This window comes from Rhincodon typus, chromosome 14, assembly GCF_021869965.1.
Source record: "Rhincodon typus isolate 14 chromosome 14, sRhiTyp1.1, whole genome shotgun sequence".
NCBI classification, from domain to species: Eukaryota; Metazoa; Chordata; class Chondrichthyes; order Orectolobiformes; family Rhincodontidae; genus Rhincodon; species Rhincodon typus.
The window spans coordinates 21,448,010-21,464,877 of NC_063345.1; the positions used below are offsets into that span (position 1 = coordinate 21,448,010).

The 16,868-nt window shown below is 42.0% G+C and overlaps 2 protein-coding genes across 8 annotated transcripts in view; one reads left to right on the forward strand and one right to left on the reverse strand.

Annotated features, from left to right (window-relative positions):
- Positions 1-16,868, forward strand: part of LOC109931670 (transmembrane protein 164) — a 228,283-nt gene that overhangs the window by 145,134 nt on the left and 66,281 nt on the right. The window lies entirely within an intron of this gene.
- LOC125480980 (AMMECR1-like protein) overlaps positions 1-16,868 on the reverse strand; it is a 150,063-nt gene that overhangs the window by 24,533 nt on the left and 108,662 nt on the right. The window contains exon 2 of the mRNA XM_048604898.1: positions 6,347-6,457. Within this exon, the coding sequence (XP_048460855.1) occupies positions 6,347-6,457 (111 nt within the window). The remainder of the gene's footprint in view (positions 1-6,346; positions 6,458-16,868) is intronic.

Here is a 16,868-nt window from a genome sequence, read left to right on the forward strand (position 1 = left end):
TAGTTCAATGACATTAGCTGAAATCCCTCTAACAGAACACAACAGTCCATCCATGAGAGAGTCAGCAAAGAGCATGCTCAAGAGTAGCTGCAGGACTCAAACTCTGACAACGTAAACACTCAATTATCTGTTCCTAAACCAATAAAGACATTGCACAGTTAAGTCTGTAAAAGATCTCGATCCCGCTTTCCACTCTATGCTCCAAGTATCCCTTGGCCAGCAGATCCCGAAAATGCCTAATAGTTGCGCCAGGTAATTTCAACCAGATATCAGGAGCCTTCGGGCTTACTTATTGGTATTTGTGTAGTAGAATAATCTAAATTTGACGTGTAAGGTCTTTTATCTGCTATAGATGGAAACAATGCAAGATATATCCCAGTAGCCAGTTCATGTAATCCTGCTCTACTAAAGCAAAATGAACGAATGAAACAACAACTGGACAATGCAAGCAAATTTTCTTTTACTTGTATGCAATTTTTTTTAAAAATGCTCCAAAATACATAGTAGGCCATGAGCAAGATGCCACAATAATAATCTCCTGGCCTAATTTCATTTCTAATGCCATTTGACTAGCATTCTAAATATCGTCTGAAGGGAGGTCACTGGACACTATCTTAACTCTGCTTTCTTTGCACAAAGGTTGTCAGACCTGCTGAGTTTCTCCAGCAATTACAGTTTTCGCTTATATTTCCAGCACCTGCAGTTCTTTGTTATATTCTAAATATGGTAGTTTGAATATTCGAAGATAAAAAGCCTCCAGATATAACCAGGCCACCAACAATGCAATCTCCAGAGTGCAGAAGGTCAAACAGAGGCAACATAGTTTGAATTTGGTCTCTGCAAACCTAAGACAGAAATATACTTAGTGGATGATAACATCAGAGGCATTTTTTTAAACAAATGCTTCATTATAAAAGATTATCCACCTTTGAACAGTTGCTACAAATATGTGAATTACATTTACTTCTGATTGTCTCCCTTTTTTAAAAACAATAGAAGAATAAGGAGAAACCTGAATGAAACATACAAGATTCTTAAGTGATTCTACAGTGTAGATGCAGAGATGCAGTTGTTTCCCATTGTAGGGAAGTCTAGGACCAGAGGGCATAATGTTACAGGAAACAGTTATCCATTTAAAACAGAGATAAAGGAGGAATTTCTTCTGAGGGCATTGAATCTATGGAATTCTTACTGCTAAGGCTGGTTTATTAAGTATATTCAAGGTTGAGATAGGCAGATTTTAAATCAGTGAGGGAATCAAGGGTTATGGGGATAAGGTAGAAAAGTGGAATTCAGGATTATCAGATCAGCCATGATCTCACTGAATGTCAGGGCAGGCTGATGGGCCTGAAATGCCTACTTCTCCTACATCTCATGGTCTTGTGGTCTAACTAGAAACATGGAGAAAACTAGACAACAAGTGTCACTTCAAGGAAGTATGAGGGGATTTACAACAGATGTACATTACTGAAGAGCATCACAGTATCCTTTGACAAATATTATTTACAATCTAAAGTACTCTATTTCAGTGTATATTCCTGCATGCATTTTTCTGGTAGTTTTATAAAGCTCAAGGTCTTTCAAGTTAACATGCTCCATTGGTATATTTGTAAATGGCCAAACTAAAAAGAGAAAGAGAGAGTGGGAAAACAGGACACAACGCACAGCCATGTTTATACTTGGGTCACAATTGGATGCCCAGTCACAAGCTACCTAATTATTTCCAACTCAACAATAGACAGGACATCTGTAGACTCTGGTAGAAATACAAAACAAAAACTGTTTTAACAAAAGTTACAATTTAAGGTGGCTTTAAAGAAATAGCATAATTCTAGTTTTTTTTTTTGCAAAGGCTCATCTTCAATTTTTAAAAATTCAGCCACTTGACTAGGTCTGCTAGCAGACCCATGCTAAGTTATACTCAGGAACAGTGTGGTCAGTGTCATCGAATATCCTTCTGGGGAGAAAAAAAGGACTTGGAAAAGTGGTAGCAATAAGGTTAAACCTCTCTTCACTAGCCCCTTCCAAAGTTTTTTTTTCAGGGGGTTGGGGGGAGAGGGGGGTGGAGATAGCCTAGTGGTATTATCACTAGACTACTGGTCAAAAACTCATCTAATGTCCTGGGGACCTGGGTTTGAATCCTGCTACAGCAGATGGTAGAATTTGAATTCAATTTTTTTTAAAAATCTGGAGTTAAAGAATCTACTGATGACCCTGAAACCCATTGCCTACTGTCAATAAAACCCATCTTCTTCACTAATGTCCTTTGGGGAAGGAAGTCTGCCATCCTCACCCGGTCTGACCTACATGCGACTCCAGACCCACGGCAATGTGGTTGACTTTCTATTCCCCTCAACTGGCATAGCAAGCCAGTTGTACCAATCGCTACAAAGTCTCAAAACAAAAAACCAGATGGATCACCTAGCATCAACCCAAGCACTGGAAAAGACAATGGCAGAGACAGTCCTGTCAACCCCACAAAGTCTTCTTTACTAACATCTGGAGACTCATGCCAAATTTGGGAGAGGTGTCTCAGACTAGTGAAGCAACAGCCTGACAGTCATATTCACAGAACTATACCTTACAGACAACATCCCAGACTCCACCATCACTATCCCTGTATATGTCCTGTCCCATCGGCAGGGCGGACCCAGCAGAGGTGGCAGAACAGTGGCATATAGTCAAGAGGGAGTCATCCTAGGAGTCCTCGATATTGACTCCGGACCCCAATATGTCTTGTGGCCCAGGTGAAAAACAAAGAAACATCACGCTTATTACCATATACCGTCTTCCCTCAGCTGATGAATCGGTACTCCACCATGTTGCATAACACTTGGAGGAAGCACTAAAATGGCAAGGGTACAAAACATACTCTGGGTGGAGGATTTCAACATCCACCACAAAGAGTGGCTCAGCAGCAGCATTATTGATCGAGCTGGTCGGGCTCTAAAGGACATAGCTGTTAAACTGGATCTGTACCAGGTGGGTGAGGGAACCAACAAGAGGGAAAAACAAACATGTCTCATCGTTACCAATCTGCCTTCACTGGTCAGCACATTTGAGTATAGGAGTTGGGACATCATATTGCAGTTGTACAGCACGTTAGTGAGGCCATTTTAGAATGCCAAGTACAATTCTGGTTGCTCTTCTGTAGGAAATTTATTATTAAACTGGAGAGGATTCAAGAAAAATTCACAAGGATGTTGCCAAGACTGGATGGTTTGAGTTATAGGGAAAGGCTGAACAGGCTGGGGCATTTTTCCCCAGAGCGTTGGATGCTGAGGGGTGACCTTAAAGAGGTTTATAAAATTGGAGGAGAATTGTTAGGGTGAATAGCCAAGGTCTTTTTCCTAGTGCTGGGGGAGTCCAAAACTAGAAGGCATAGTTTTAAGGTGATAGGGGAAAAGATTTAACAAGCACCTGAGGGATAATTTTTTTCCACACAGAGGGTGGCATGTGTATTGAACAAACTGTCAGAGGTGGGTATAATTAAAACATTTCAAAGGCATCTGGATGGGTACATGAGTAGGAATGGTTTATTTGCCAGCTGCAGATGCATCTATCCATGATGGTAGCAATATGAGTGACCACCACACAGTCCTTATGGAGATGAAGCCCTGCCTTCACATTGAGAATAACCTCCACTGTGTTTTGTAACACTATCACTGTGCTGAACGGGACAGGCTTCAAAGCATCTCAAGACCAGGCAGCCATGAAGTGCTGTGGGGCAAGAGCAGAATTGTACTCCAACACAATCTGTAATCTCATGGCCTGGAACATCTCCAATGCAACCATTACCAGCAAGCCAGGGGATCAAACATGGTTCAATTGAGGACAGGAGGCCATGCCAGGAGCAGCACCAGCCATACCTGAAAATAAGATATCAACCTGGTGAAGCCACCAAACAGGACTAATTGCATGCCAACCCACATCAGTCTACTCTCAATCATGAGAGAAGTGATGGAAGGTGTAATCAACTGTACTATTAAGCAGCACCTACTCAGCAAGAACCTGCTAATTGATGCCCAGTTTGGGTTCCACCAGGGCCACTCAGTTCCTGACCTCATTAAAGCCTTTGTTCAAACACGGACAAAAGAGCTGAATTCCAGAAGTGAGGTGAGAGTGATAGCTGCATTCGACGAAGTGTGGCATCAAGGAGCCCTGGCAAAACTGGCAATGAGTATCAGGGGCAATTCTCTGGTGGTTGGAGTCATACTTGACACCTAGAAACACGACTGTGCTTGTTGGAGGTCAGTCATCTAGGTCCAGGATATCTCTGCAGGAGTTCCTTATGGTAGTGTCCTAGTCCCAACCATCTTCAGGTGCTTCAATGACCTTCCCTCTATCATAACATCAGAAGTGGAGATGTTCACCGATGATTGCATAATGTTCAGCACCATTTGTGACTCCTCAGATACTGAAGCAGTCCATATTCAAATGCAACAAGATCTGTATAATATCCAGACTTGGACTGGCAAGTAATATGCATGCCACACAAATGCCAAGCTATGACCATCACCAATAAAACACAATCTAACCGCCACCCCTTGACATTCAATGATGTTGCCATCACTGAATCAACTAGAAACTGAACTGGACTCACCATAATAACACAGTGGCTACAAGAGCAAGTCAGAGGCTAGGAATACTGTGGCAAGTAACACACCTGTCTCCCCAAAGCCTGTCCACCATCTACAAGGCACAATTCAGGAGTGTGATGGAATAGTCCACATTTGCCTGGATGAGTACAGCCCCAACAACATTCGAGAATCTTGACAACATCCAGGACAAAGCAGCCCACTTGACTGGCACTATATCCACTCCCTCCACCACTAATGTTCAGTAGCAGCTGTATGTACTGTCTACAAGATGCACTGCAGAAATTCAAAGATCCCTAAGACAGCATTTTCCAAACCCATGACCACCTCCATTTTTGAGGATGATGACAGCAGGTACCTGGGAACACCACTACTTTTAAAGTTCCTCTCCAAGCCACTCACCATCCTGACTTGGAAATATAATCGCTGTTTCTCACTGTCGCTGGCTTAAAGTCGTGGATTCCCCTCCCTAATGGCATTGTGGGTCAACCCACAACTGGTGGACTGCAGTGGTTCAAGAAGTCATCTCACCACTACCGTCTCAAGGGCAACTTGGGATGGGCATTAATTGCTGGCCAGCCAGTGACACCCACATCCCACAAAATAAATATGAAAAATTCAGTGTATACCTAGGCCCTTGGAATGAAAACAATTACTTTGGGATTTGCTGAATATTTAGAGTAATTATTTACATTTGTTAATTGGACAGTAAGGACATTTTATAAATCAATATAAATCCTGTTCTGTCAATTAGTTTACCTCAGATTGACCAAATAATTTTCCATTATAGTATTTAATGCACTAAAAATACTAATTATGCCATTTTGCTTTCTTTACATTCCTAGACAGCAACACTTAACCACATATGTAAAAAGGGACAGACTCCTGGTGTTGATTTGTGGTCAACTGACACATTTTAACAATGAGCTAGATCACCATTTGTTGTGAAGAATGCCTGGTGTTAGAGATGTTAATACTACTGATTTCCTGTATTTGAGGGAAGTAGGGGAAAACAGCAGAACGCTCATTAAGTAACTGATCAGCAGAGATTAAAAATATGCACAAACCCAACAGTTAGTGAGCCAAACGGTCTTCTTCGTGTTTTGGACTCAAGATCTTAAGATGAACCATTGACAAATCCTTGGAAGCTTTGCTTGCACTTTGCTACTAAGTGTAGCAGCAAGGAATGAACTGGCTCAGCTCCTAGTAATTTGAGGAAAACTGTCAATTATTTTCCTTCCCTAAGCAGAAAAGTTTAGATAAATCTATATAGATAGTGATCTCTTCTAAAAAATAAAATTAATGTTATATAAATTTTAAAAAGAAATGGCTCAAAGTAGACTAAGTATGCTACAATTTTCAAACTACAAACAAATGACTAGCAACTCAGGACTATACCTTACTACATTGGGCTACAAGTGAACTGCATGGAACAAAAAGTCAGCACATCACGTACTGAGAACATGCAAGAAACTTCATTAAAAACTCAAGTTTCTTCATGTTTACCAAGTATTTTGTTTGCTCAAAACGCAGCAGTGACGTGTGCTGCCGGACTATAAACTAGGATAATTTAATTAAATTTGTATTATCTTATGCATTATCTAGATGACCTATTGAACTAGTTACCCATTTAATGGCCAAATTTTAAACAAATGTACCAATGTGTAAACTTTTAAAAATTGCTGGCAAACAAGTGACAATAATACAAGTGCTGAAATATAAGAAAATAAAGCCTCAACTCAACTCACCTGGTAAGAGTGTACTCCCTGAGTCCTGAATGTAGGTTCATGGCAGAAAATGTACCTATGCACCCTCGCAACCGTTTATCGCGGCCAATCTTCCACGTCACAAATAATGGGCTGAAAAATAAATACAGCACATAAGCAATGCCAGTAAGTTTTTTTTTTAAAAAACACATTTCATATCGAATTAAAATGCGTGTTGTCTGCTATGCTTCCAAAATTTTTTCTAACTTTCCTCTTTTTGATAAACTGTTAGTTGAATTTTTACAATTCACTTTTAAATTTCAAATCCACATTACAAGTATTATTCATACTGAATACTTATACTTATACTTCTGTCACTACGTTCCAAAAAAAATGGAGAAAGTGGCAGCAACAGCCATAATTTATGGTTAGTGGTTTAAAATAACAACCTTAATATTTAACACTTCAATTCAAGCTTCATTAAAATCAGGAAGCAACTCAGGATATCAGCAACTGCTTCATGTAAAGTAGCTTAACACATACCAGTTTATGCTGGGCAATATGCAAGTCGTGAAAAAATATAGCCAACCTTTAATTCAGAAACTGAACTATAGATACAAAAAAGGCAAATGGGAAACTTGTGCCAGCCATTAAATCTGGCCATAATTGGTACGATCACATTCAAAGAATTCATGAATGCAGTCACAACCCAAAGTGGAATCAATGCTATTTAAGCAAGTTGTGATGCAAGATGTGTATTTAAAAAGATCTCTTCATATCATTTACTTTGGATTTTAGATATTTGAATTTTGAACTAATGACATATGGATCTTCTATATGTCTAAGTAATGAAATGGTTAACTTGTAGGTACTTTTGTAGCCATGGCATTTTTCAAATCAACAGTCAGAAAGTGTGTTAGGGGAGGCCAGGGGGAATTTGTTTACATTAGGAGAGTTTACAAGCTAACAAAGTAAACAGTGGAGTACGTTAGGCTTTCAGACAGGAGATTCTGGAATTGATCTCTTTGGGCTTGGGTTCAATAGCTTCAGGAAGAGGTTAGACTCTTGGTGGGGAGGCATAAAGGCAACAGTTAAATTAAGGCTGATATACCCTGTATGTGAAACAGAATGGAATTCATTTTGATGAGAGAATTGTGAAGGCAAGTTATTGTTATTAATGAGATTGTACTTTACCAAGCATTTCAAAATCTGTCCATTCGTCTATTGTCTTCAATACGTCACCTTGCTCCCTGGCTAACATCTGTCTTGGGCTTGCTGCAGTGCTCCAGCAAAGCTCAGCGCAAGCTCGAAGCACAGCATCTCATTTTTTGCTTAGGGACCCTGCAAACTTCAGGACTCAATATCCAGTTCAATAATTTTAGGGCCCCGAGCACCTTCTTCATGTCCTTCCCCCAAGCTCCACACATCAGGCATCACATGGGCCGATGCCATTACCATCCTACTAACAGCTACTAATGGTGCCCATTAGCAGCTACTGATTCTCTCATGCTGACCATTATCCATTCTTTTGTTCAACTATTCTTTTGCTGTGGGCTTCATCTCCACCTATTGTTTACTCCTCCCACCTCCCCATCTTCAACATAAAAAAACCTTCTCCTCATCACAATCAGTTCTGAAGAAGGGTCACTGGACCCGAAATGTTTTCTGCTTTCTCGCCACAGAAAGCTGCCAGACCTACCAAGTTTCTCCAGCAAGTTCCATTTTTGTTTCAGGTTTCCAACATCTGCAGTTTTTTTTTGAACATATATGTTCTGAACAGTTTTGTTCATTCTATTTCATCTTCATTCCTTTTGAATAATAAGCTTTCATTAAAAACGAATCTGCAGCTTGATGTGTGCGTGCTTTAATGAAAGACCACCTTGTCGAAACCAAAAAAACCACAATGATTTATCAAACTAATTTAAGTCTGGAATCTGACTTGCCGTCCTGTGAGATCATAACAGAAATTAAGCCTTAACTATTTTCTGCAATTGACATAATGTGGGCTGAATGGCTCAGACTAGTCCTTGTTTTTGAAAGGATAAAATCTAAAATCTAAAATCTGTAAAGTGTAATTATCTATTTATGTAAATGTATTAATTTTATGCAAAGTGTCATTCATAGTGAGGTATGCAATTAAGTGAAGGCACGATGAGTTGTTGGTACAATTCTATACAGCACTAATGGCTCTTAAGCGAAATAATGTTTATATTAAAGGTTTCACAATGCTGACTGATCAGATTCAGTAGATGCAGATTAAAACAGTCCATGACAAGAGTTATTTTCTCAGATTCCTGAAGGAGACAGTTGCTGGTATGACATTAAAATATAAAAAATTACTGGGTGCAATCTTCTAAAAGGAGGATAACTGGCAAACAGCAGTTCAAAAGTCAAGCTTACTGGAAACTCAAGTTTCATAACTTTCGGCAAACAATTTCTACTCATTCATGATTAGTGTGTTAATGGCAACGTCAGCATTTGTTCCCCAATCCCAAATGCCTTTGAGAAGACACAAGTGGACCATCTCCTTGAATTATTACAATCTATGTGATGCCTGCATACCCGCAGTATTGTTAGGGAGGCAGCTACAGGATTGTGACACAGCAAAGAAACAATAATGTAATTCCACGTCAAACTCAGGATGGTATATAGCTTGTGGCAGAGGATTCTCAAATATCAACTGGCTAAATAAAAACAAATAGCTGTCAAAACAAATATTGTACTTGAAAACACTGCTACATAATTTGCCAAAGATTGTGGGTTATGTTTGATGAAAATCCCTGCTCTTAAGAGAAGGAATATGAAATTAGATCAGTTGCTGGACACATTTCTCAAAATCTCTACAGTGGCTGGCTCCACTGAACAGAAGTGAAAGCGAAAGTTATCTTCATCCCAGAGGTCCACAAGTTGATCTCATAGAAACAACTGGTGGCATGTTTAAACCAGAGGGTCACCACACCTCAGCTAATGGGCAAAGTTGAGGTGCTGTCGTCTTTATGATGACCTCAGCCAGTAAACTGAACCTGCACTGTTGCAGTCATTCTGCATTGCAAAACAACCTACTTAACTGCAATATGATTGAGGTCAGGACTACAGAGTGTTACCCATAAGACAGATGCAAACTATATCCCAATAACATGAACAATTTTATTATTAAAAGCTCCCCAAAGATGAAACCATAAATTCCAACAGTAATTTTAACAAGATCTTTGGTAAAGAATGATTCTACCTATTCACCTAACTCCATTAAAAAGGAGTGAAAAGGAGAAAGAAAGAAAAAAAAGAGAGGAGGATTGAGAGGCAGTGAAAGTCAAGACAACATTCAAGATCTTTAAACTCAAATCTTTGAAGCTTTATACCCATTTGTAGTTATTGGTTATTTTGGTCTCCAGTGGGAAGTCTAAAAAGCTTTTGCTCACAACAAATCAATCACTTAACATGGAGTATGATAACCGTAGGCCTAAATGGAGGCCAAATCTCTAGCTATCAGCTTTTAAAAGAGGTAATTTTTATTTTAAATCAACAGAGAAAGTAATAGGCATTATTTCAGGTAAAGCAGAAGCCTCAAAGTTACCCAGTAGTGAGGGGTCCAATTCCCCTGCAGGGAAAGCTACTTAGTGATCAACAGTCGACATAACCAGGCTACAAAAAATATAAATTAAAAATGGAACCAACTGACATTGAACTAACATCTGTACAAAACAAAAATGGCAATTCTAGTAAATGGGGAAAAAATTAAGCAAGAACAACTAGAATGAAACCTCGGACATTGAGAGTGTGCTAAGATGAAGGAGGTCATTCCAGAATCATAAACCCTACAGTGCAGAAATTGGCTAGTCAGCCCATTGAGTTTGTACCAACTCTCCGAAGGGCATCCCACCCAGATCCAACCCCACCTCCCCCAACCCCCAATCCTGTATTTACCATGGCTAACCACCTAGCCTGCACATCCCTAGTCACTACGGACTACTTAGAACAAAGAACAAAAGAACAAAGAAAATTACAGCACAGGAACAGCCCCTTCAGCCCTCCAAGCCTGTACTGACATGCTGCTAGTCACAACTAAAACCCCCTACTGTTCTGGGGACCATATCCCCCTATTCCCATCCCATTCGTGCATTTGTTAAGACACCCTTTAAAAGTCACTATAGTATCTGCTTCCACTACCTCCCCCGGTAGCAAGTTCAGGGACCCACCACTATGTAAAAACTTGCCTTGTACATCACCTTTAAACCTTGCCCCTTGCACCTTAAACCTATGTCCCCAGTAACTGACTCTTTCACACAGGGAAAAAGCTTCTGACTGTCCAGTCGGTCCATGCTCTTCACAATCTTGTAGACCTCTATCAGGTCCCCCCTCAACCTTCATCGTTCCAGTGAGAACAACCCAAGTTTCTCCAACCTCTACTCATAGCTAATGCCCTCCATACCAGGCAACATCCTGGTAAATCTTCTGTACACACTCTCCAAAACCACCACATCCTTTTGTTAGTGTGGTGATCACAATTGAACACAATATTCCAAATGCAGCCTAACTAAGGTTCTATAAAGCTGCAACATTACCTGCCAATTTTTAAACTCAATGCCCCGGCCAATAAAGACAAGCATGCCATATGCCTTGTTGACTACCTTCTCCACCTGCGTTGCCACTTTCAGTGACCTGCGTACCTGTACACGCAGATCCCTCTGCCTATCAGTACTCTTAAGGGTTCTGCCATTTACTGTATATTTTCCATCTGGATTAGACCTTCTGAAATGCATCACTTCACATTTTTCTAGATTAAACTCTGACTGCCATCTCTCTGTGCAAGTAACCAACCGATCTATATCCTGCAGTATCTTTTGACAGTCCTTATCGCTATCACAATTCCTGTGTGTCATCGGCAAACTTACTAATCAGACCAGTTACATTCTCCTCCCAATCATTGTTATATGTAATATATAACAAAATGTCCCAACCCTGATCCCGGAGGAACACCACTAGTCACAGCCCTCCATTCAGAAACCCATCCTTCCACTGCTACCCTCTGTTTTGTATGACCGAGCCAGCTATTTATCTATCTTGCGAGCTCACCTCTGACCCCGTGCGACTTTACCTTCTGTATCAGCCTGCCATGAGGGACCTTGACAAAGGCCTTACTGAAGTCCATGCAGCCAACATCTACTGCCCTACCCTCATCGATCATCTTCATCACTTCCTCAAAAAACTCAACTAAGTTAGTGAGACCCTTCACAAAACCATGTTACCGCTCACTAACATGCCCACTTATTTCCAAGTGGGAGTAAATCCCGTCTCAAAGATTCCTCTCCAATAATATCCCTAACACTGACATAAGGCTCACTGGCCTGTAATTAGATGGATTATCCTTGCCATCCTTCTCAAACAAAGGAGCAACTTCCCCTGTAGCCAGTGAGAATACAAAGATTTCTCTCAAGGCCCCAGCAATTTCCTCCCTTGCCTCTCTTCGTATTCTGGGGTATATCCCATCAGGCCCTGGGGACTTATCTACCTTCATGTTTTTCAAGATCCCCAATACCTCCTCCCTTTTGATCTCAAAATGACCCAAACTATCCACACACCCTTCCCCAGACCCATCATCCACCAAGTCCTTCTCTATGGTGAATACTGACGCAAAGTACTCATTTAATACTTCACCCATTTCCTCTGGCGCCACACAAATTCCCTTCCCTGTCCTCGAGTGGGCCAACCCTTTCGCTCTTTATACATGTATAAAAAAGCCTTGGGATTTTTCTTTAGTCCTGTTGGCCAATGACTTTTCATGACCCCTTTTAGCCCTCCTGACTCCTTGCTTTAGTTTCTTTCTACTTTCCTTGTATTCCACCCTTGCTTTGTGTGCTCCCAGTCTCCTAACCTTGACAAATGCTTCCTTTTTGATTAGGCTCACAATATCTCTCATTATCCAAGGTTCCCTAAACTTGCCATACTTATCCTTCATCCTTACAGGAACGCGCCAATCCTGAATTCGCATCAACTTACATTTGAAAGCATCCCACATACCAGATGTTTGAGGGCAAATCAAAATCTGCCTCTAATCTACATTCTTCAGTTCCTGCCTAATATTGTTGAATTAGTCACCTTCACCTGACATCTACACCTATCTTTATCCATCAGTACCTTAAAGCTTGCTGAATTGTGATCACTGTTCCCGAGCTGCTCCCCTACTGAGATGTCGACCACCTAGCCAGGCTCATTCCCAATACTAGGTCCAGTACGGCCCCTTCCCTAGTTGGACTGTCTACACAGTTTCAAGAAGCCCTCCTAAATGCTTCTTACAAATTCTGCCCCCCAAGCAGAGTCCCAGTCAATATATGGGAAGTTAAAATCACCCACGACAACAACCCTATTACTTTTACATTTTGCCAAAATCTGCCTAAATATCTGTTCTTCCATCTCCCGCTGGCTGTTGGGAGGCCTATAGTAAACTGTAAACATTGTGATTGCACCCTTCCTGTTCCTGAGCTCTACCCATACTGACTCACTACATGAGCCATCCGAGGCGTCCTCCCGCAGTGCAACTGTGCTATGCTCCTTAACAAGCAGTGCAACTCCCCCACTCCTTATACATCCCCCTCAATCCCATCTGAAACATCTGTACCCTGGAATGTTAAGCTGCTAATCCTGTCCCTGCCTTAAACCAAGTCTCTTATAATAGCAACATCATATTTCCAAGTACTAACCCAAGCTTTAAGTTCATCTGCCTTTCCTATTACACTTCTTGCATTGAAACAGGTGCACTTCAGTCCACCAGACCAGTTTTTAAATCAGCAACCACAGCCTGCCTGCTCTTCCGGAGTCTTACCAGCCCTATTCTCTAGTTTTCCTTCAGTCAATTCATCTGTGTTTTGGCTCCCATTCCCCTGCCAAGTTAGTTCAACTCCTCCCAAGTGACACCAGCAAACCTCACAGCCAGAATATTTGTGCCCCTCTAGTTTAAATGCAACCCGTCCTTCTTGTACAGGTCACACCTGGCTCGGAAGAGATCTCAATGGTCCAGATATCTGGAACCCTCCCTCCTACATCATCTGTTTAGCCATGTGTTGAGCTGTACTAGCTTCCTATTTCTAGCCTCACTGGCACATGGCACAGGGAGTAATCAGAGATTACAACCTTGGGAGGTCCTGCTCTTTAACTCTCTACCTAACTCTCTGAACTGTGCTACAGGACCTCATCACCCAGCCTACCTATATCGTTAATATCAGTATGTACCATGACCTCCGGTTGTTCACCCTCTCCTTTCAGAATGCTTTCTGCCTATTCAGAGACATCTTGCACCCTAGCACCAGGGAGGCAACATACCATCCTGGAGTCTCTTACTTCCACAGAAGCGCCTATCTGCACCGCTAGAGTCCCCTATAACTATCGCTCTAGTGCTCTTTGTCCTTGCCTTAAGAAGAGAGCCAGCTTTGGTGCCACCAGTCTGGCTGCTGCTGCAATCCCCTGATAGGTCATCGCCCCCAGCAGTATCCAAAATTGTATACTTGCTAGAGGCAGGAACGACCACAGGGGATTCCTGCACTGGCTGCCTGCCCCTTCTAGCAGACACCCATCTACCTGCCTGCACCTTGGTGTCACCACATCTCTAAACTACTACGATGCTTTCTGCCACCCTCATGCGCCTAAGTGCATCTGATTGCCGCTCCACTGGTCTCACCGATGTAGAGGCGGCCACATCGGGAGCAGCAGATGCAGTAGACCATTGACCAAGCGGAAGCTCAGAGACCGCTTTATAGAGTGCCTGCACTGTGTTCATGACAAACGACAACTCTACACCAATGTGGCCTACTGCATCCACTGTTCCCGATGTGGCCTCGGTGAAACCGAGCGGAGGCTCAGAGACCGCCTGCGCTCTGTTCATGACAAACAACAACACCTTCCCGTCGTGAACTATTTCAACTCCACCCCCCTCCCACTCCCTGGGTGACGGTCCATCCTGGGCCACCTCCAGTGTCACAATGACACCACCCGGAAACTGGAGGAGCAATACCTCATATTCCGCCTTTGCAGCCTACAACCCAATGGTCTCAATGTGGACTTTACCAGTTTCAAAATCTCCCCACCCCGGCATCATCCCATGACCAACCCTCCCTCCCATCCCCACCTCCTTGACCTGACATAACCTGTCCATCTTCTCTTCCACCCATCGGCCCCATCCATCCCACTGACCAATCCCCACCACTGCCAACCTGTACGCACCTATCACCATCCCACATACCTTCCCCAGCCCCACCCCTCTTTTTATTTCTGAGCTCCCTTCCCCCTCCCCCACTTCTGAAGAAGGGTCCTGACCCGAAACATCAACTTTCCTGCTCCTCTGATGCTGCCTGGCCTGCTGTGTTCCTCCAGCTCCACACTTATCTCTGACTCCAGCATCGGCAGTTCTTACTCTTATTTTATAAGGGGCTACATTCTTACATTGTGTAGGAACACCAGCGTCATATTTAAAATATAATTTCATACGTATACTTCTGTTTAGCTTGATTTCAGACTTAATCTGTGACTCAGTCAGAATGGTTAATAAAAAATCTGCCTAAATACCCCAAGCTACATATTGCAATATCAAACATGCTACTGAATTTGTCCCTCTCCACAGTTCCACTACAAAAAAGGATCCGAACTGCCGCCCTCATTTCAGAATATGCTCAAAAAGAAACAAACACCTAAAAACTATGAACATACATGTAAAATAAATAATTTAATGATAGAAATTCCTGCATACAGTTTCCAGAGGGGCCTACTGGTTCTATTACAGTCCCAGAGATGTCAATTTCACGCAAGTGTTGAGTGTTGAGGAGGTCCAGCTCCCACAGCCAGAGTTGTAATTCTTGCCTTGTTCTTATGGAAAACTACCACGCCCAGTGAAGATGTGGAGGTGCTGGTGTCAGACTGGGGTGGACAAGGTCAAAACAAAAAAAAAAAAAAACAAAAAAAAAAATCATACAACACCAGGTTATAGGTATATTTGGAGACACAAGCTTTCAGAGTCTCACTCCTTCTTCAGGTGTCACTTGGTGTAGTGTGAATTTTGAGAATCATAGAATCCCCACAGTGTGGAAGCAGGCCCTTCGGCCCAACAAGGCCCCGCCAACCCTCCCAGTATCCCACCCAGACCCATCTCCCAATAATCCATCTACTCTACACATCCCTGAACACTACAGGCAATTTAGTATGGCCAATCCACCCAGCGTGCACATCTTTGGACTGTGGGAGGAAACCCACGCAGACACAGGGAGAACGTGCAAACTCCACACAGACAGTCACTAAAGGGTGGAATCGAACCCAGGTCCCTGGTGCTGAGACAGCAGTGCTAACCACTGAGCCACCACGCTGCCATTTTTGACCATGCCCAGTGAACAGCAATCCATGTCACTTGCTGATGAAAAAAGTGATCTATAAAAATAATTAAATTTTGTCTATCACAACTTTTAGGTGAGCAATTAAAGGGCACATCTGCTAGTGGGTAGAGTCTCGTACAAGGGATGGGATGAGATTTGGACCACGTGACACACCTATCAATGTTTGGTAGTGGGGGCAGTGGCGCAGAGGTGGTAATGAAGAGAAACAGAAGGTAAAAGGAGTCAAACAACAAAGTTACCCTGCCTGGAGAAATGGGATTGGCAAGGGACTGGGTGAGAGGGAATAATGGTTATTGGAGTTATTTCGTTAAATGCTGCATGCTCAAATTATTACAGCCAGGTTTCAAGAAATACTGAAAGCACAAAGAACTGTGGATGCTAGAATTCTGAAACAAAAACAGAAACTGAAGATGGGTCTTTATACTCCAAGTGTTAACCATTTGTCTCTCCAAACACTGCTAGATCTGAGCTGGTCCTATTCAAGGAAGAGGTTATTCTTGAATATTAATTAATCCTTCAGCTTTGGTATCTATTTTTGACTCGGGACAAAAAAAAAGTACCCGATTATTGCTTTTCTTTTCAATGAGAAATTAAAATTAAAATTAAAATTACATCTTGTAGAATTACAGTTGGTAGTAAAACAGTTGCTGTAGGGAAGAAACCATATAGCCCAGGTCAAAAATAAATGTTATGGATTTATGGTTTTACGGCTCACGCTAACATGAACTTGAGAATGTTTTGAGGGAAAAAGGTTTTTATTCAAAAAGATACGTGTTTTAAAATAGTTTAATTTTATAACCCTGTCACAGGCCTATTCTATGCCTATATACAAATCACTCCTTTCTATCCACTGATCCACGAACTCACGGCCCCAGGCCTGATAGTCTTTTTCCACTGATGGCCCCAACAGGTCACACTGCCCTTTGCAATAGATAGGTGCTTTCCACTATAGCAATACTTTCTTTTGGCTGTTATTTGTAGGAGGTACATGCCCCTATCACCTGATGATAACAAGGATTTGGTGTATATGTGTAATGTAATGAAATTAGATTCCGCAGCAGGTTTTGATCTTTAGACATGTTAGTCAGGACTTTCGGAATGATAGTTGATCATTGGGACGTGACACTGCATTCTCTGGGCAGATACATAAATAGCCTAACTGGGACTGTCCTATCTTGGTACAGATCTTT